This window comes from Triturus cristatus, chromosome 2_1 (assembly GCF_964204655.1).
Source record: "Triturus cristatus chromosome 2_1, aTriCri1.1, whole genome shotgun sequence".
Taxonomy (NCBI): domain Eukaryota; kingdom Metazoa; phylum Chordata; class Amphibia; order Caudata; family Salamandridae; genus Triturus; species Triturus cristatus.
Window position 1 is genome coordinate 1,194,186,156 of NC_140581.1, and position 20,121 is coordinate 1,194,206,276.

Consider the following 20,121-nt stretch of genomic DNA (forward strand, 5'->3'; position numbering starts at 1 on the left):
ATGATGCCATTTACATCCAGGTGTTGTCATGGCGACTGGGTGTAACAACCCAATCTAAAAATTGTACCAAAGTGCAGTGCACTCAGTTCTCTTACCAGCTCCTGGATTTTGAGACTGTAAACCAAGCCCAGAGCAATGCACAAATCACAGAATTTTTAATTTCGTTGACTTTCTTAGAAAGTCGATAGTTTTCATTCTGTGAGATAAAAGGGCCTTTAGACTCGATGAGTTTCAGTAAATGTGTTTACCTTTAAGTTAAAACCTAATGCCAAAGACCACTGAATGATGTTCATGCATGATCCTTGTGTATGGATAGGTTTGGACACCCTCGGCAAAGCACATTGAAGGTGATTGAGTATTTCTTTCACTACAGAGGTGCAAAACTCACTAGTCCTTGTTTTCCCATCCTACTGTAGCTCTCAATTCGATGTACCTTTCTCTTGAATTTACGCCTTGCCTTATAAATAAATACCTCTGTTTTGCTCAAAGCATATGCCATGCCCGTTTGGATCAAAATGTTTGTCAGTTAAATATATTTACTGAAAAGGTCTACTTTATTGATTTGGTTTGGGCATTTATTGAGAGCCACAAGCCACCAATTGGTCCCGCACCAGCCACTTCAGCTATACATATTCCAGTTCTTAGCATTTGCAGTGCATTAGATCAAGGCTTCCCAAAGGGTACTTACTACTCTCTAATCCTTATGACTTAACTTTCATGATCTGAGAGAGTATAATGAATTACTGCACTGTTCTAGGTTCCCAGCTGTTTATGTTGTAATTCATGTTTACTTTTTGTTTCCTTCTAAAAATTGGGACTTAAGGCTGCTTTTGAACTTGCCAGTCTTCCTGGCATGATGTCAAAGCTTGAAGCATAAAACTTTCTACCTTGATTAAATGTACATTTTTATATAGATGCATAAACTTCTCTTGAGGTGACGGACTGAAAGCCTGTATAAAAAAGAAATTGTGGTACTGATTGTGGAATTGTGGCAATGATTAACCTTTCTCAAATGCTCGGATCAACTAAATCAAACCTTTCGATCTTTCAATGAAAAATAGATAGCTGTTTTCTTTCCTTTTGAACCTTATAAATAAGTATTTCATTCTGTCAATTTTAGATTGGTAAATCAGAGGCTTTTGGAGGTGCAGTCTCAAGTAGAAGAGCTTCAGAAGTCCTTGCAGGACCAAGGGTCAAAAGCTGAAGATGTAAGTAGAGTTGTATTGCCTTTTTTTAATTTGTTATTCTGCTGCTAGCAAGCTCTATTGGTTTATATGCACTGAAAACTTTATTGTTTTTCCTTCAGTGGCCGTCGTCCTGGAACGGTTATGTATTTTTCTAAATCTATTGAGTTAGTGCACATACGGTCTGATGATGTAGCATAATGTATTGATTGCTTTCTAAAATACTGCACGTTTTGTGCCATCATTTTAAGCATCAGGTTACTTACAGATTGTGCAAAAGAAAACAAGAAACAACTTTCGCATTACTGTGAAGATCAAGTCCCTTATTTCCATTCAACCAGGTTTTCCCATCAGTTTTTTCTGATAATGCTTCTCGTTCAGAAACAGAAGATAGCACACTGTAGTCTCCTTTTTAACAGACACATCAGGATATGGAATTTCTATCCATCACACACTAACGAAGGGGCGAGAGGTACCACCCGTCCTTTATTTTTCCTTAGCACATATATAAACACACACATCATAGGGAAGCAAGTGGCCTGACGGGCGTGTCAGACACTTGAATGACTTGTTTCTACAGGGCGACGATCCCACTCTTACCCCGGTTTTGGAATGATTTTAGGGAAACTCCGGTAGTTCCTGAGATTGTGTCTGGAATTGCAAGGATGGCCAGGGCTTGATCCCCTAATTCCACTTAGCATGAGCAGGGAGGAGAATAAGAACAGGGATCTTTATCCTGACGAAGACCGTCAACTCTGAGGGGCGGTTGGAAGGCCAAAACCTGTTGATGAACACAACATTTAGGGGTACAGGGTACTAACTGTGCAGGCATATCCCGACTGACATTTTTGAACCCTGCCAAGAGAGACTCAAAATAAAATAAGGTGGGCACTCTCTTAAATAGTTTTTAGGTTTTTGTGTTTTGAGGATCCCACTTTTGGAGGGCTATTTTTGCCCTTAAAAAAACAAAGTTTTATTTCTCCACTCTGAGCATTGGCTTGTGCCAGAGTGTTATAGTATGCCCTATGATGAAGCATAACGCCAATTAGTGTGTGAGGGCAATCTTAAACCCATTAAGGGTTTCCCTTATAGAATCAAGGTTTATTTTATTTTCCTCTTCCGTTTTTGTGTCTTTATATATGGAATTTTTATAGCTGGATTGTAGGTATGTAACCTGTACTGCTTGGATGCTGCTAAGGATTTTTCCAGTGCTTTATTCACCCATCCAGAAGGGCAGTGATTGATAGTTTTGCTATATGTTACAGAAGCTGGCTGTGATGGCTGTAGCTTGCTGACACCAGTTAACACTGCCCTCCTAGGATGCCTATATGCTGCTGGAAGGGCCAAGAAGCCTTAACAACAAACAGTCTTTATAGCCTCTCTGGAGTATCATGTGATTGGATAAAGCACAAGTAGATCCAAAAGGCATCCATGCAGAGCGGGGCAGACCTGAAAATGCTGGTTACATCATGCCAGGCCATCCATCTGTACCCTCTAGTCATGCTTATTCTTCTCATCAGTGGTTAAGAACTTTAGAGCTACTCGTAAGTTGGAGGCCACAGCTGGGAAGGCCGGTCCACCAATAGGATTCTTGAATCAATGAAATTATAGCAGATGTTTGTATCTCATTTGTCAGGATAATGAAGGCTTTTAGTTTTCCCTACTTACATGGAGGACCGCACTGGTTTCATCAGTTTCTGAGCAGTACAGAGTAGCTGGTTTTGAATACTCTGTGGCACCTAGAGCCAATGTATCTTGTAAGGGAACCAGGACATCTGTTCAAAAATCTGTACGCTGTTTACTAGGTTAAGAGCTAAATTCCACACCTGCTGCAACATCCTTGCAGGAGCAGTTAGAATATCCAAATGAAGCACCTTAGTGTGTTCCATTCAGGCACACACAGGAGCATTGCTGGTCATTAGGTGGTGGTTTGTAAAATAAAAGGAAAAATTCTCTTGGGCAACTAAAGTTGGTGAAAAAAGTGTTCCTACATCTCCATAGCAAGCTTATAGAGGCCATTGGCTTTGAAAATGTGCCCCAGATTATAGTCTGACTCCAGAGATCTTCTAGTGACAAATTAGGATCAGATCAGTTTGTGTATATCCGATTCACGCGAATTTGCTCTTGTGCTGTCATAGACTTTCACTAAATACTCCTTGAAAAGAGATGTTAACTTTTGATTTTGGACCTGAAAAGGTGGAACTTGAATGCTGTTGGTGTTAGAGTGAAACATGAGTAACAAGCAAGAGAATGAAGACTCCAAAAGACCAAACATCTACATTAACTATAATCCTTGACTGAAAAGAGCCCTAATGAAAATCACAAGATATAGAGTAGAAAGAAGATTCCTTGCTCAAAAATGACTGATACAAGGGAAAATCCAGCCCCCTCCATGTATCTTAAAGTAATAATTGGAATGAGAGGCCATCTATGTGGAAACAATAGTGCCTATATCTGCACTCATCCAGAATTGGCAGCAAAATTGATTGATGGTCCCCCACTGATCAAAATTCAGAGCAACTAAAAAGCGAAACGATACATGGCTTTAAAACTAGAACGCTGACACTTTTGTTTCCAATTAGAAGATTTAATTGAATTGAATTCCTTAAAGTGCTTTTGTCCCGCAGTCTAGAACAAAGCTGCCTTTCACATAAGGGTAATTAAGAAAAAAGACACTAAAAATGCTAAAATCGCTAACATCACAAAATATACATTAAATGATACAGTTAAAAATAAGTTCTATTTAAACGTCCTAAAATCTCATTAAAGCTGTTCCTCGAACACATGCCAACACTTCTGTTTCCTTCTGGACTTCCCCTGGATGTCACAGCTTATCCTTAAATATAGGCCAGTTGCTTTTGTTACAATTGAAGGGTAACTCTACAGAAATCAAAATCGCTCCATTGAATTGTCAAGCTGCTGTTAATGTAAGATCGTACCTATTGAGTTGGACCTGACCGGGAGGGGGGGGGGGCGAGTTGATGGTACTTTATGATTTCGCCAAATTGTTATAGTGACCATTAGGTGTAATGTATGCGGGTGGGGTTTGTGCCAGTGGCCTGTCATGTTTTGTGTATTTACAGCTTTGCAGAGCAGTTCTGCTTTGTGCGTCTATTTGGCGCAAAATCTTAATATGTAGTGCAGAGCAGGTGTTCTGGAGTCAGCTTTGGGTGGACTGTGTATTAGCAGTTAGCAGCCTTGCTGACTGTGTCCCAATGTCACAGGGGGATCTGTGCTTGTGTATATGTGCTGTGAGTTAAGCATGCTTTGTCGGTTGGGCAGATGCGTGTTTGTGTGGTTGCACAGTGTAACTTCTCTTGGAGATCTATTCTCTACAATCATTCCATCTGTTTGCTTCCTCGCTGCACACTTGACCCTTATCTGCATGCTCATTCACCTACTTGCTTTCATCTGTTGTCTTTCTCGTCGCAATTGTTTCCTTTATCTTTTGATCTTTTCTACCGTGATTCCTTCCCTGTATTCCGTTCCTTCCCCTTAGTTCGGATGTCTGCTTCTCCTTTCTGTGGGCCTCTTTCATTTACATTTGGCAAGGATTAAAGAAAAAAACATGACTCAGGGTGTGGCTATTATGCTGCATTCACGGGGGTATCGCCCACTCTTCCTGTCCCCTCTTAGCTTCTTGTTTCTTTACATGGGTGTCAGGGCCTCCTTCACACCCAAGTGTTGGGTTGATCCAGGATCAGACAGGAGAGACGAAGGGGCTAATCAACTTGGGTGCCATCTCACCCCCCCTTCCAGGACACCCCCTTGCAGCAGCCTCCAACAAATGGCCTCCCTATCGGCCTCTTAATCAGCAAGTCTCTAGCCCCACATCTGCAAAGCCATGGGTCCAGCCTCCATTATGTATAGCAGGAGCTCGAGAATATGGTGTTGGAGTGCTTGACATGGGCGCCGGTGGCATTGCACAGAGACACACCAGTTATGTAGGCACGAGGAGAAGGAGTGGTTTACCAGGAGTCGTGGGATGTTTGGTTGATGCAGAGACTTGTGCCGTGTTCCCTGGCTCCCAATTTAGCAGCTCTGGATGTTGCCTCACACCCTCTCAAAGCCATACTGATTCGGGGGGCACTGAAGCACTTTAAATGAGCATCACACTTTTATGCAATATCTCCAGCTCTTAATGTTTAAATGATGATGTATATGCTTGCAATCACGTTTAAGCTGTTTGCCCTGGATATAGAACACTATGTATACTCTACAGCTTACATTCTCTGACTACTTGCTAACTAAGAAAACATTCTCCTGCTATACTCCTAAACACTGCATGAAAAAATGGCATTGATTTACTCTCATTTTGGCTTCCATCCTCTGCATACCTTCTATATCTGAGAATAGTAGTTCAATAAAACAATAGTCTCATGTCTCTTGCCTGTCTGCCGCAATCCTTCTTATTGTAATTCTGCAATTAGCTGATACCTCATTGTATAGATCACAACCTCTTCTCTTTAAAACACTATCCCTGTAATCTAACATTAACTAAACTCTGCCAGCCTATCCATCTCACCAACGGTTCACCTGAAACCACATAGTCCCCACTAATGATCACACTTACCTGGTATGAATATATAGCAAGTAACTGAAGTAAATGGATGCAATTTCTCTTGAGAGCACATTACTAATCACTATAAACCACAATAACCACTGGACTAACCATTAACCTTGGGTTCTGTAGTACTTTTGGGTGGATATTTTGGATAAAAATTGTTTTTTTTGATAAAGTTTGTTCATTCGACGTCTAGAGCCTTTCTCTGCTGCATCCTGCAATTTGGTGCAGTTTGACCCACTCTTAGCATGGCTTTATTGATAAATGCCCTGAGTGTGGGAGGAAAATGGCCAAGACGGACCCACATGATGTCTGTATCCTCTGCTTATCATTTTCACATGTCCCTGCTACATGTGACATCTGCAAGACCTTCTCCAAGAGGACCCTGAGGGACAGAGAGAAGATTTGCCTTCAGGGACAGGAGCAGCAGAGGACAGGTGGGACCTCTGGGCATGGAGGATCTCCTTCCCCATCCTCTGCCCATGCTTCAGCCACTGGAGGGACCTCCGGGCAGAAAAGGAAGCAGAAACAGCGCCTACCGGCCGGAAGATCCCGCTCGACGTCGAGGACTACGACATCGACGGCGAAAGGTACAGCACCGGTGTGTTCGCCGTCGACGTCGACGACATCGACGCAAAGCCACCGGCGACGGACGTCGAGTCGAGGGAGATCGCCGTCGAGGCGACTGAGCTCGCCGTCGAGGCGAAGGAGATCACCGTCGACGCCGAGAGGCTCGCCGTCGAGACGAAGGCACTTGACGTCGAAGACGCCGTTCGACGTCGAGGGATCGCCGTTTGCGTTCAACGGGGAGGAGAAGCCGTACGAGGTCCACGCACGGCTCGACGTCGAGGACGAGATCACCTGGTGACACTTCTTCAGTGACTACGATCTCCAGTCGTGGATCTAGGAGAGCGGGACGCTCCCCCTCGTTCACTTCGGCTTCTTCACGGAGTAGACCCGCAAAGAAGAGAAGGGTGGATGGAAGTCCGGACAGGGCTAGTCCGGGTTCTCCCGCAAGGAGTGATGGGAGAGAGTCTCCACTGGACCTCCTGCCGCTGCCTCTACCGCGACCGCAGCCTAAGCCTCCCACGCCTCCTCCTCCTCCTCCTCCTCCTCCACCTGACCCCCGGCTCCCAGTGGCGCCACGTAAGCGACCTACGCCACCACCGCCTCCGGTGCCACAGCTCCCGCCTTCTCCTCGGCGACCAGTGGCTCCTAAGAGACTGAGATCACGCTCTAGATCGCGCCGGAGGTCACGGAGCAGACACAGATCGTCCACTCACACAAGGCATGGACGACGGAGGTATAGATCTCGATCCAGAGGCACGAGGTATTCGGACTCTTCTGGCACTGGACGGCTTTCCCCCACGTTATCGGAAACGCCGCCTACTAGAATCTCGCCAGTGGATGATATTGCCACTTTCCAAGATGTTCTGATGAGAGGAGTGGCAAAATTGGGAATCTCAGTGACAGTACCAGTTCCCCCTACCTCTGTGATATTCGAGACTTTACACAAGGCGCATCTCTCACGCCCCCTCCTCCCTTTGGTTCCAGGTCTGGAGGAACCAGCCATGGAGGTCTTCTTGACACCGGCCGTGGTGAAGTCTGCCCCCTCAAGGTTGCAAAAGAAATACAGGGCCCCTGATTCGGACCTGGCGTTCCTCAGGGTGGACCCTCCCCCGGACTCTGTCATTGTGGTTGCGGCTAGGAAGCAACATGCCACGTCGCCCTCTTCCACAGCTCCTCCGGATAAGGAGAGTCGCAAGATGGACTCCTTGGGGAGGAGGATGTGCTCTACGTCAGCCTCGACTATGAAGGCTGCTAGCGCCTCCGCTCTGCTGGGTCGCTATGACCGATCGTTATGGGACTCCCTGCAACAGTTTGCTGACTCCCTGCCTAGGGATAAACGGGAAGACTTCCAGGAGGTGTTGAATGAGGGCATGATGGTCTCCAACCAGATCATCAGTGCAGCGGGAGATGTGTCATTGCTGGCGGCCCATGGGTACTGTCATGGAGTACACATGAGGAGACATTCCTGGCTGAGACTTACCTCTCTAAAGCCTGAAGCGCAGCAAAAGATTGCTAACTTGCCTCGGGTCTCATGCGGATGACGAAATGGCCCGCATGAATGCCGAAGCAGAAACCCTGAAGGCCGTGGGGTTGGAAAAACCCAAGGAACAGAAGAGATCATTCCGTTCCTATGGCAGGCGTTATTCTAAACAACGCGGCCAAGGGCGTCAGTCTGGTCAACAACAACAACACCAGCAACAACAACCGTTCCCGAGGCAGTCCTTTCAAAAGCGCCAGAGGGGCAGAGGCCAGCATCAATCCTCGTCGGGGAACAAAGGCCCGGCCGGGTCAAAGCCCTGAAAGGTCACTTCCCCCTCATCCGTTACCCGCTCCGGTGGGGGGAAGTATTCAATACTACCTGGCAGAGTGGAGAACAATAACTCAGGACAAGTGGGTGCTGAATATTGTTTGCAATGGGTACAGTCTTCGTTTCACCAGCCCGCCTCCACAGATTCCACCAGTGCGCTCTCCCTTCATGGTGCGAGAGCTCCAGTGGGAGGCGGACATTCTGTTAAAGAAGAAGGCGATAGAAACTGTTCCTTTGAGGCAAAGAGGAAAAGGTCTTTACTCAAGGTTCTTTCTCGTCAGAAAAAAGGACAAGAACGAGTTCAGGCCTATTCTAGATCTGCGTCAGACAAACAAGTGGATCCTCAGAGAAAAGTTCCGTATGTTGTCCCTGCATCAGATTTACCCTCAGTTGCATCGAGGAGACTGGCTGTGCACCATAGATCTGCAGGACGCTTACTTTCATGTGCCGATCGCACAAAAGCATCGCAAGTTCCTGAGGTTTTTGGTAGGCAACAACCATTACCAGTATACAGTACTCCCGTTTGGTCTGAAGTCTGCACCGAGGACGTTCTCCAAGTGCATGGCAGTGGTGGCAGCACACTTGCGGAAGATCAAAAAGTGTTTGTGCACCCCTACCTGGACGATTGGCTGATCAAAGCTTCCACGTACCAGGAAGCCCAGTGTCATTTCAACTGGACAGCTGCCTTGCTTCATCGCCTGGGACTGCACATCAACATGACGAAGTCAGTGCCGATCCCTGTGCAGTGTCTCCAGTACTTGGGGGCCTCAGTCAATACTTTGAACGCAAGCGTGTGTCCTTCGGAGGAGAGACGCTTATCTATCTGTTGGAAGGCCCTGCACCTCCTCTCAGCCCACTCTCCTACAGTGAGGACGGTGGCCTCTTTACTGGGGTCGATGGCTTCATGCATCTTCCTCACCCCCATTGCACGTCTGCATATGAGGCCTCTGCAGGAATGTCTGGAGGATCAATGGGACCAGAGGCGGGGGCGTTGGGAGGACAAGATTCATCTGTCCCAACACGCTCTACAGTCTCTGAAATGGTGGTGCTCCTCAGAGAATGTCTGCAAGGGGACTCCCTTTCACAAGGATATTCCGGTCCAGACCATAGTGACCGATGCGTCTCTCCAGGGCTGGGGAGCGCATTCGGGCCCTCTTCAGATTCAGGGGATATGGTCACAGACGGAGATGACTTACCACATCAACTTTTTGGAACTCAGAGCAGTACACTTGGCCCTGAAGGCGTTCCATCCCTCCTTCAAGACGGACTCCCTGCTAGTTCAGACGGACTACCATGTATTACCTCAACAAGCAGGGGGGCTCCCGTTCATGCACGCTGTCTCGGGAGGCACAGACGATCTGGAATTGGCTGGTGGCCAGGAACCTAACGATCACGGCAACCCATCTGCCGGGAGTGCAGAATGCCCAAGCCGATGCGCTCAGCAGGCTCGTTCAAGAAAATCACGAGTGGGTGCTAAACGACGACGTGCTAAGAGACGTCTTCGCAGAGTGGGGCACTCCGGATATCGATCTGTTCGCTACGGCAGAAAACAGCAAATGCCGCGACTTCGCGTCCAGGTACTACCAACCAGGGACACTGGGGAATGCCCTATGGATGAGCTGGTCCAACAGCTTTCTCTACGCCTTTCCACCCGTTCCCCTGATTCCGGCAGTGCTGATCAAGCTGTCGCAATCCAGAGCCAGGATGATCCTGATTGCTCCGGAGTGGCCGAGGCAATGGTGGTTCACCGACCTTCTTCACCGGTCTGTTCTGCCTCACCGGCGCCTGTCGGACCTTCTCACGAAATTCGGAGGACAGATGGTTCACCCCAATCTCTCGTCCTTGAGTTTGGCAGCATGGCTCCTGAGCTAGTACAGTATGGACACTTGAACCTACCTCAGGACTGTATGGAGATCTTGAAAGAAGCGAAGAGACCGTCTACGAGGACTTCTTACGCCTATAGGTGGAAGAGATTCTGCTTATGGTGCAAGGCAAAGGACATTGACCCTACTTCCTGTAAAGAAGATGTTATTTTGCCTTATCTGCTGCAGTTAGCTCAATCTGGGCTTAATTTTCAGTCTATTAAAGTTCATCTTGCAGCTTTGACTGCGTATAGAAAGGGCCCTTCCCAAACCTCATTTTTTCAAATCCCTGTGATTAAAGATTTTTTGGAGGGTTTGCGTAAGGTGTTTCCCCCTGTTAGACGACCTTCTCCACCATGGGAACTTAACGTGGTGTTGTCCAGATTAATGAGGGAGCCTTTTGAGCCTATTCATAAGGCTTCTCTGCAGCATTTGTCCTGGAAGGCTGCCTTCCTTGTGGCCATTACATCGGCCAGGAGAGTAAGTGAGATTCAGGCTCTGTGTTGTCAAGAGCCGTATACTGTATTCCATGCTTCTAAAGTGGTAATGCGTACTCATCCTCAGTTTTTGCCTAAAGTGATATCTGATTTCCATGTGAATCAAATGATAACTGTGCCTACATTTTTTCAGCATCCTTCCTCTCCGGCGGAGAGGTCTCTGCATTCGCTAGATGTGCGTAGAGTGTTGAAATTCTATCTAGATAAGACAAAAGACATCCGCAGGTCGGATCAACTGTTTGTAAATTATGGTTCAGTAAGAACTGGTCTAGCTACCTCGAAACAGTCCATCTCCAGATGGATTGTGTCCTGTATTCAGCTCTGCTATCAGAAAGCTAATAAGACGTTAGGGGGTAAGCCTACAGCGCATTCGACTAGGGGCAAAGCAGCGACTACAGCTTTGCTTAGGAATGTTCCAAATGCTGACATTTGTAAGGCTGCCACCTGGAAGTCGGTCCATACGTTTACAAAGCATTACTGCCTGGACTCTGATGCTAGGGCAGATGCGCAGGTTGGCCAGGCTTCGCTGAGGAATTTGTTTGCACAGTGATTTGTTGGTGTTCGGTTTTTACTCCACCGCTGTTTGTTGGTTGGGATGGGCTTGCCATTCTATTCATAGATTATGACTATACACAGAGATCCCCTACTACAGAAGGAGTAGTTTCTTACCTGTAACTCCAGTTCTGTAGTAGGGGTATCTCTGTTATAGTCATAAGCGACCCTCCCTCCTCCCCGGAGGAGTAACCTGACAGTATCAGGCCTGTTGTTATACACCTTCAAAAAGAACTGAAAGTAACTTGCTTTGGCTGTGCATCCTGGGATACCGGGGGTCTCTGGAGAGTTCCTTAAAGGCACGGTATCCTTTTTAGCAGACACATAATGACAGCCTATAGGGCTTGTCTGTCCACCCCTTCCTCTCTATTGTTTAAAGGGATTTTGGTGAAGGGAGTGTGGTACAATAAAGGAACATGTCAGATGTGAATAAAAATGACATTTAAACTTTATTTTGGCTTTTGTGTTCACTTCAGATGAAGTGCTGGCCAGTGCAGCCATATTGTTATTAGACTGTATTATTTTGTCTGTCTCTTAAGTGTCTTTGCAGGTTTGCAAATGCAGGACAGCTTAAGAGATATTTTGATTGCTCCGGGGTCCCCGCACATGGGCGGGACTATTCATAGATTATGACTATAACAGAGATACCCCTACTACAGAACTGGAGTTACAGGTAAGAAACTACTCCTTCCGGAGTAGCGAGCTACATGCCTTAAACTGCTTTGACATCTCGTCAAGGGTAGTAAGCGCTATATAAATCTAATTGCATTCAGAGCACCGAATATTAAGAAATTATCATTCAAAGGATCCTTATTGCACATACTAAACATTTGGTTTGACATTTTCTTGCAAGTGAATATCATTGGTTTTACATGAGCTGACTTTACAGTCAAACATTTAACTATTTATAAGCACAGTTCAGCTGGATTGTCTTTGCAAAGCCCAAAAAAATGAAACAACAAAGTAAGAAAAAATTTCCTGAACCATCTTCTGCTAAACTCCCCCGACACAACACCACAATGAAACAGAGAACCCTTTGCTTTCTAATTGAGAATATATTTAACCTGACCCTTTACTACTGCCACTTCTCTCTCTCCCCAATCATATAGGTTTGTAATCCTGTCAATATGGTTTAATCAAACCGGTGTAGGGCCGGCAACTTAGGGGGGCATGTTAATTCGCCATGGGCTCTTTCCATGTAGGATACTACAGGTTGTCAAGTTTATAAAAAGTTACCCTAGTCTTTGGTAACATGAGAAAATAATCATTCTATACCATCATTCCACATATGCACAAATACTACATGTGCCACGACCGGCTGAGGGGTTCTCCCCCCCCCCCACAGCCCCTGCAGCTTATGTTTGTTCCATGCAGGAACATTTAGTGGAGCTTGCTAGCTGTTGAGTACCATTCCATTGTCACCCTAAGGGCCGATTCTCTAGGGCGCACTGAAGTTTTTTTTATGTCTTTCAATAAAACCTTCATCGTTCTGTGAATGTTTGTTTTAAGTGCTGTGGAGCATCTCTTCACGTACCCCCTTGACGATCCTGTCTGAGGTGTAACTAAAAATAGCTAGAGGTGTAACTAGAAATTTGTATATGGCCCCTAGATCCACCACTTAGTGCCCTGATAGATCGGTAAATGTTTTTTCATCTAGTGTAAGTCGTTGAGTGTGCCGCTTCTAATTCCTGGGCATAGAGAACCCAGTGATGCATCTGTTGGCAGCAGAATCGTTCTTGAAAAGGGATCCTAGTATGTTCTCCTGCAGTTAACAAATTATATTATGTCCCCCTTTAAAAACATGTCTGAAATCATCCTGCAGTCTCCCGTTCTATATTGAGTGACAAGACAGTTCCAGTGCTTGTGTAAACTCTGGATTATCCAGAATCAAGGTAAGGAGCAAGTATAAGGTGTTCATTTTATACCAAAGGGCTGTGCTAGTGATATGGCTGCAGTATACATTTTGTGGTCTGTGTGTGCTTAGTAACCATACCAAGTCATACAGGGATCTAGCAGTCATCACCCTGTCCACATGCCCATTGTTTATCAGATTCTCTCTTTGACCATTCCGCAATGATTCTTAGTTGAGCAGTCTATAACTACTGACTTGAGGGAATCCAAGGCTAACTTTATCCCTGGGTGTTAACAGACGTTTCTTGGGAAACCCGGGGGACTTATTGTGGCTTACAAATTTGTTCTGATTGAGACTTCTAACTCCAGATTCCTCACCTTGTGAATTCCCCCAGTCACCAGACTGAATCAGGAAAGTTTTAAGCAATTCCTTCCCGTGTTAGTAGGTGGCATTGTGCAGCTCCATCCCGCCTAGGATGCAACGCCAATGCCCCTAAATTTGTGCCGCCTCCATGCGCTGACGTCAGTTCCTTTCTTTACGCACTTTCCGATGTGGATCCAGAGCTAGCAGTTATAGTACCCCCCATTTTTCCCACTTTTTGCCTGTTTATTTACTGGAAGTGCACATTGTCACTGCCAATCAGGTCACCTGTGCCAGAAGCTCTTTCCCTAAACTGTACCTTTTGTTTCCCAATTGGCAAACTTCAGTACCCCTTGTAAGTCCCTAGTGAAGGTTCCCCTGATACCTAGGGCATTGGCACTGAAGAGGGACCCCAAGGGTAGCGGTACCAATTGGGCCACCTTCGGGTTACCTCACCAAGGCCATGAACCCTGCCATAGTAGACTACATCCCTTGGTGCAGACAAAACCGAAAAGTAGGCATAGCACACATACCTGTGTGCCATTCTCCCAGACACTGCCTGGGCTATAGGTAAGACAGCTCTCTGCCAGGCCTTCTAGCACTTAGGCAGGGTGCACTATATCTCCTGTGAGGACATGCCTGCATGAGCAGATATGTCCTGCAATATCCATGTCGATTCTTGGGTATGGGTATTGTAAGTGAACAGGGAAGCCATCGAGAGTACATGGGCTGGAAACTCATCATTTACGAGTTCCCCAGCTCCATGATGGTGTTGTGTAGTTTCCATAAAACCTATACAGGATCTGCACGTTCGGACAGCATACACTGTAGTATATGTATCTGATAGAGACTACTAGCCGCAGATTCCTTCACGTAGAATTATCCCCAGGCGTGAGACTGGATCCGGAAAACTTTCTTGCCCGGCATCCCTGCTGGCCAGGGGGACGACATCATGCGACTCCGCCCAGGTGTCGTCCTCATACGTGACATCAGCGAGGTCACATAAGTCCCACCCTGGCGCGCCCATGTCAGTTTTTTCCTTTTCCGCGTGCAACACGGATCCGGGTTGTGCTCTGGGCCTGTCTAGGCCTTTCCCTTATGCTATTGCTGCATGTGTGGGAACAGTGTGCGAATGCCTTCAGGCTTTAAAACTTGTTCGTTGCGTGGCCGCCTCATGTCGGCGACTGATCCTCACCCCATCTGTATGTGGTGTTTGGGGGAGCACCACGACTCCACTGATTGTGAGGCGTGCCAGCAGATGAAGCCGAAGTACCGGCGTGAGCGCCGGATGAAACTTCTTTCGGCTCGTGTGTCAAGGTTGGCGTCGTCATCTCGCCCGGCCCCTGAGGAGGGTTCTCTGACCTGTGGCTTCCCTCGCCGGCTTCGATCTTCTCCCAGGTCGCAAGTGCGCCGCTCACCTCTTGGTAACTGTCGCAGTTTGTCCCCGAGGGTCGGTTTCTGGCCTGTCGGGGGCGTGGGCTCTCAGCGGGTCGTGCGGCCCCACGTGCCATCCCATTATCCGCCGTTTCCCGGCGTGGGGGCGACCAGAGCCCAGATGGAGACATATGCGGCGGCTTTGCAGGCCTCGCTAGCTTCTCCTCCTCCTTTCCCTCCTGGGACGTCAGTGTGCGGGGCCTTCTGCGACGTCGCCGGCGGCTCTGGCCCCGGCGCCGACTGGTTTGGATCCAGGCTTGGAGGATGTGGTGCCGTTGGGGTGCGGCCCTCCCGGGGTCCCTCCTTCGGACCATGGCGCCTCTGCTTCGCCGCAAACTCCCGCGGGAGTCCCTGTGGTGTCACGGGAGGTCGCCGGGCTCGGTTTGCACCCCCAAGGCCCTCTCGTTCCTCGGGATGGGCGGCGGCCTTGGCCGAGGTGATGCCGCCACGGCACCGGCGGCTGCTGGCCCTGGCAGCACCACAGGGGTCAGCGGAGGGCCCTTCTCGCCCGAGCCCCTCTCGGTCCTCGGGACAGGCGGCGGCCTTGTCCGGGGTGGCGCCGCTACGGCGCTGGCAGCTCTTGGCCCTGGCGGCGCCGCAGGGGTCAGCGGAGGGCCCGTCCCGTCCTGTCACGAGTCTTGGGGATCTCCTCGTCCCTCCCCGGGCCCTTCTCGTCCCTCCGCGCAGGCAGCTGCCTCGTCGGAGGTCCATTTGGCGCCGTTCCGGCACGGCCCCTTCGCCACCCCGGCTCCGGTCCAGCTCCGGTCTCCTGCACCGTGTGCTGGGTCGGAGGTTGCCCTTGCGTCTCCTCCAGCGCCGGTGTCCTGCCTCAGGTTGCGGATTCTTCAGCGCCGGGCCGACGTCGGGTCGTTGACTCGTCTTCGGACGCCTCCTCTTCTCCGGAGGTTCGGCGGTAGCTGGTGTCATCCTCGCCGGAGACGGGCCGCCGTGTCGTGGCTTTTTCCCCGACGTCATCTTAAGGCGGCTCCTCGCCGTCTCCACGACCGCGGTCTTCGCCGGAGGAGCCGCAAGTCCCCCACTCTTCGGTCCCTGGCCCTTCCTTCCCCCGGTTGGCTTGGGGGATGGCTGCTTTAGCTTGCAGCCGTCATCTAACAAGCAGCTGCTTTCCCCTCCGCGGGGCCCTACGGAGGCGGGTGCGGCTTTCGCCCGCGCTGTTTCCACGGCTGTGGGAATTTGCGCATGGGTGATCCAGCTACCCATTTCCCCGCAGATCATCTTCTGGAGGTTCTCCATCAGGGCTCTGGTGGTAGGGAACTGTTGCTTTCCTTTGAGGGTTCACTTCACTCTTCTCTCTTGGGGACTTGGGGCCGTCCCACCATGGGGGACCTGGTGCCCCAGCACCTTCTGTACCGCCACCATCCGGCACCGCGTGATTCGGTGTGCCTTTCTCTTCACCCTTCGACCAGTGGCCCCCTTTTGCTGTCCGCCTGTCCTACTTTGCCGCTGCTGTTGTCTCCCCCGTCACGGGAGGCCCGCTGGCTGGACTCGTGGGGTCGCAATATGTTTGCCTCAACCAGTGCGGCTCTGCAGGCCCTTAACACCCTGTGTGTTTTGGCTAGGGCCACTTCTTGCTTGTGGGACTCGGCGGAGTCCCTTATGTCTTCCGCTTTTCAGGAGGGTGCCTGTGTGGATTTGAGACACCATGTCTTGGATGGTCGGGAGCTGGCGGCGTTTATCCTTCGCTCCGCTCTGTACATCTCGGAGGTGCTGGGCCGTGCAATGACTTCTTCGGTAACCCTTCGTCGCCATGCCTGGCTTCGGGACAGTCTGTTCCCGGAGAATGTTCGAGAACGGCTGGTGGACCTTCCCTTTGATGGTGCTCTTTTGTTCCATGCCCCTGCTGACTCAGCCATCCAGAAGTTCTTGGCGGGGCTTCGTCCTCAACCTCCTCCTCCCCCTCCTTCTTCTCCTCCTCAGTGACCTGCGTGTTGATCTGGTTCTTGGAGCTGTTCTTCCGTTGGGGCAAGTCGCCCCGGTTGTCTGGCTGAGGTTGTGGTTCTGTTGGCTGCTGGCCCGCCCTTTTTGACTCTGTGTTTTTCCTTTGGGTTTTTTACACCATGCTGGGCCTGAGATTGGGCCTTCTGTATTTCCCCTTTGCCGCAGGTCTTTTTTGTTGCCCTCTGCTGCAGAAGTTTCTTCCTAAGAGGTTCCCATGTCTTGGGATATGACATACCCTATGTGGGGCAGGGTTGGCTGTTGTATAGCCCTGGTATGTGCTGGTCGCCTGCGGGCTTCTGCTCTTCGTGGCGTTATGGTATGTTGCGGATGCAACCTTCTTCGCCTTTTTGCTTGAGTATTTCGTTCTGTGGTGTCCCTGGCGTCTGGCGGAGCTTGCCAGTGCCGCCCTCTTGTTCTTTCTGCACCGTTGTGCCTTCTTGGGGCTTTAGTGGGACTGTCATCTTGCCTTCTCCGCTGCTTCCACTCGGTTCTACCTCTTCTCCCTGTTGGGTGACCTTGATTTCCCCTTTTCGGCTTCCTCCTGCTTCTTGCTGCTGGTGCTATCCTGTCTGGGATTGCCTTTGCTCTGCCTCATCTCCTTGGAGTCTCTAAGTTGCTCTTCTCCTTCGGTGCTCCTTTTCTTGCCTTGGGCGGAGGTTTTGTTGCCTCCCATGGGCGTGGAGTGTTTGGCCTCCTTGCCTCGTTTCCTCTGCTGAGTGAGGGCAGGCTATCTTCTTTTCTTCTTTTTCCTTTGCCTGGGGGACGGGGCTCCTCGTCCTGTTTCTGGACTCTGCCCCTGTGCGGCCCTCTGTTATGCCCCGGTGGGTGGGGTCCTCTCGCAGACCCTCCTTCCCCTTGGGTATGGCTAGGGTATCTATTCTACGTGAATGAATCTGCGGCTTGTAGTCTCTATCAGATGTACGAGTTACTTACCTTCGGTAACGATGTATCTGGTAGAGATGATTCTAGCCGCAGATTCCTTCACGGCCTGCCCTTCCTCCCCGTTCTGCGAGAGCTTGTGATTTGGTCTTTTGCACTCGCTTCCCTGTGGGTAGCTGTGTCTTCTCTGAGTACATTCTTTCCCTCTTTATGTCAGGCTGTCCCTTTTTCCTCCCCGTGGTCACATGGGAGGATAGGTTTGTTGGTGCTTCTGGCTCTTTGCGATCCTTGAAGTTGGGGTCTTTTGGCTGTGCCTCTGCCCTTGTTCCTGATGGGGGTTGTCACACTGTGTGTTTGGGATGTCTTGGAGTTTTGTCGTTCCCTGTGTGTCCCCGACTGGTTCCCCTGCCTTGTCTTTGGTTGGGGTCGCAGTCCTGTTGCATGTTATCGTGACATTTTTACATATGTCCCTTGTCTCCGGGGGGGGGGGGCAGTCTCTGTACTGGCAGGGTTGCTGCTCTGTTCCTTATTCTTTCCCTGCTTTTGGGTACTGCAGTGCCGGGCGCTGCTCTTTGTGGTGTTGTTCCTCACTACCCTTTTTGTGTTCTTTTGCACAATGTTCCTATACTCTCACAGTTTTGTCTGCTGGCTCTGTGTTGTGGCGCGAAAAAGTTCTCCAAAGAAAACTGACGTAGGCGTACCGGGTATTACTTATGTGACCTCGCTGACGTCACGTACGCGGACGACGCCTGGGCGGAGTCGCGTGATGCCATCACCCCGGCGCGCAGGGATGCTGGGCAAGAATGTTTTCCAGATCCAGTCTCACGCCTGGGAATAATTCTACGTGAAGGAATCTGCGGCTAGAATAGTCTCTACCAGATACATCGTTACCGAAGGTAAGTAACTCGTACGTCGGACTGACTATGAGCACCCCCACCGAGTAAGTTGGTCTTCTGTATCAGTTAGCTCACAGTGCCACTAGAATCTCCACTTACCAAGGAGAGAAAAGTTCTTGGCAACCATCAAACATGAGAACCATGATTCCTCCGGACAGTAGAAACAATATACCACTTTTCGCTCAGTCACTCGTGCTTACTTAGTCTGTCGTAGAGAGTTCCACAGAATAAACAGGCTGGGCGTTTTCAATAAGTATTTATTGAACAGTTGTTATTCTGGTGTAAAATAGATGAGTTGCAAGAACGGTTAGGCAGTAAAAGATATAACTGATTAGCAGTACTATAAAAGATGGTATAGCTGTACCATCTTGCAGTAATTATGAATACATATGAGTATATAAACTCGTATGTATTCATGATTACGAGTATATAAAATAAACTAAAAGATGCGTACTCCTACGATGCCTCCCTAACTCGATGTAACTAAGAGTACCTAGCATGTGTGTAGGTGTTAACCCGAGAATCCCTCTAGGATAAAGTCAACCCATTACCTGAAGCGAGAGACTGTGGGACCCCGTCCTGGTCTCGAGTTGGACACCTCACAAGGGATGTTTTAGACCACTGCAAGCTGGATTGTCTGCATGCAGGAACCTCAGCATCTCTGGTCATTGTGTCAGCTGGAAAGTCCTGGTCTCCTCTCTTGATCTTTTTTTTTTTTGATAATCAATTTTATTAGGTTTTGAAGAGAACAAGAAATTCATTGGCAGTAAATCAGACTCATTATTCACGCACATTGCAATCACCAGAAATGACAAGAACTCATAAAAGCATTCAAGGGGAGGACATACCATCAACTGAGAAAAGGACCATGTACAAGAAGAACACAAAAACCTCAGACCCTCAGTAAGTTGAACCATTTGCCCCAGATTTTACCAAACAGTTCAGGGCATCCCCGGGCTTCGAAAAGAGGCTCTTCCTGAGTGCCACACCAGTCCACTCCCTTTCTCCATCTCCGTACTGTGGGGGATTTAGCCTGAGACCATAGTGCCGCAATGTCTCGTTTTGCCAACGCCGTGCTCAAGAAGCGCTTATCAGCCCGGGATCCATCAAGGCCATCAAACACCCCCAGGAGCAGACGCTGTGCTTCATGGGGTACCTCCCACCCAAGGGCCTGCGTGAGCTCCCGCTCTACCCCCGTCCAGAATGACGTTAGGGCGGGGCATTGCTGTGAGAAGTTGGCCTGATATGTAGTGCTCACTATTCTAGTGATCACTGTGTATCATTCCAAACGACCCTTATTGATGATTGGTTGTAAGTCAACCTTATAGACCAGCTATCCTAGTAGCGTGGATACGAGCAGTCTTTAGGCTAAACTCTAGAGGGCGTGTTAAGCCAGCTGTTTACCATCACATATACCCCTTGAACACCAAGTGAAAGGACACCACACAAGTTGTTATGAAAATGAAGGATATTTATTTATAACAAGACTACCCTGGCTCTGTATGAGTCAGAGAGCTAAGCACACTACAAAACTCTTCTGAAAATACTTCTGGTTGCACAATTTACACAAGTGCCCGGAGGGCACGAAACCATATACACTGCAAGTGGAATGGGAAAGGTTAGATAGTTTAAAGTCACTGATTCCGGAGGAATCCGATCAGTGGGACTAAACGAAAAAGGAACTGGACACTTGTAGAGTGAACCT

The 20,121-nt window shown here is 48.9% G+C and overlaps 1 protein-coding gene across 4 annotated transcripts in view; it reads left to right on the forward strand.

Moving 5' to 3' along the window:
* The window catches only part of HOOK3 (hook microtubule tethering protein 3), a 1,476,018-nt gene that overhangs the window by 1,076,572 nt on the left and 379,325 nt on the right, over window positions 1–20,121 (forward strand). For all 4 annotated transcript variants that reach the window (XM_085636641.1, XM_085636638.1, XM_085636639.1 and 1 more), the window contains one exon: window positions 1,121–1,208. In XM_085636641.1, coding sequence (XP_085492767.1) covers window positions 1,121–1,208 — 88 coding nt within the window. The remainder of the gene's footprint in view (window positions 1–1,120; window positions 1,209–20,121) is intronic.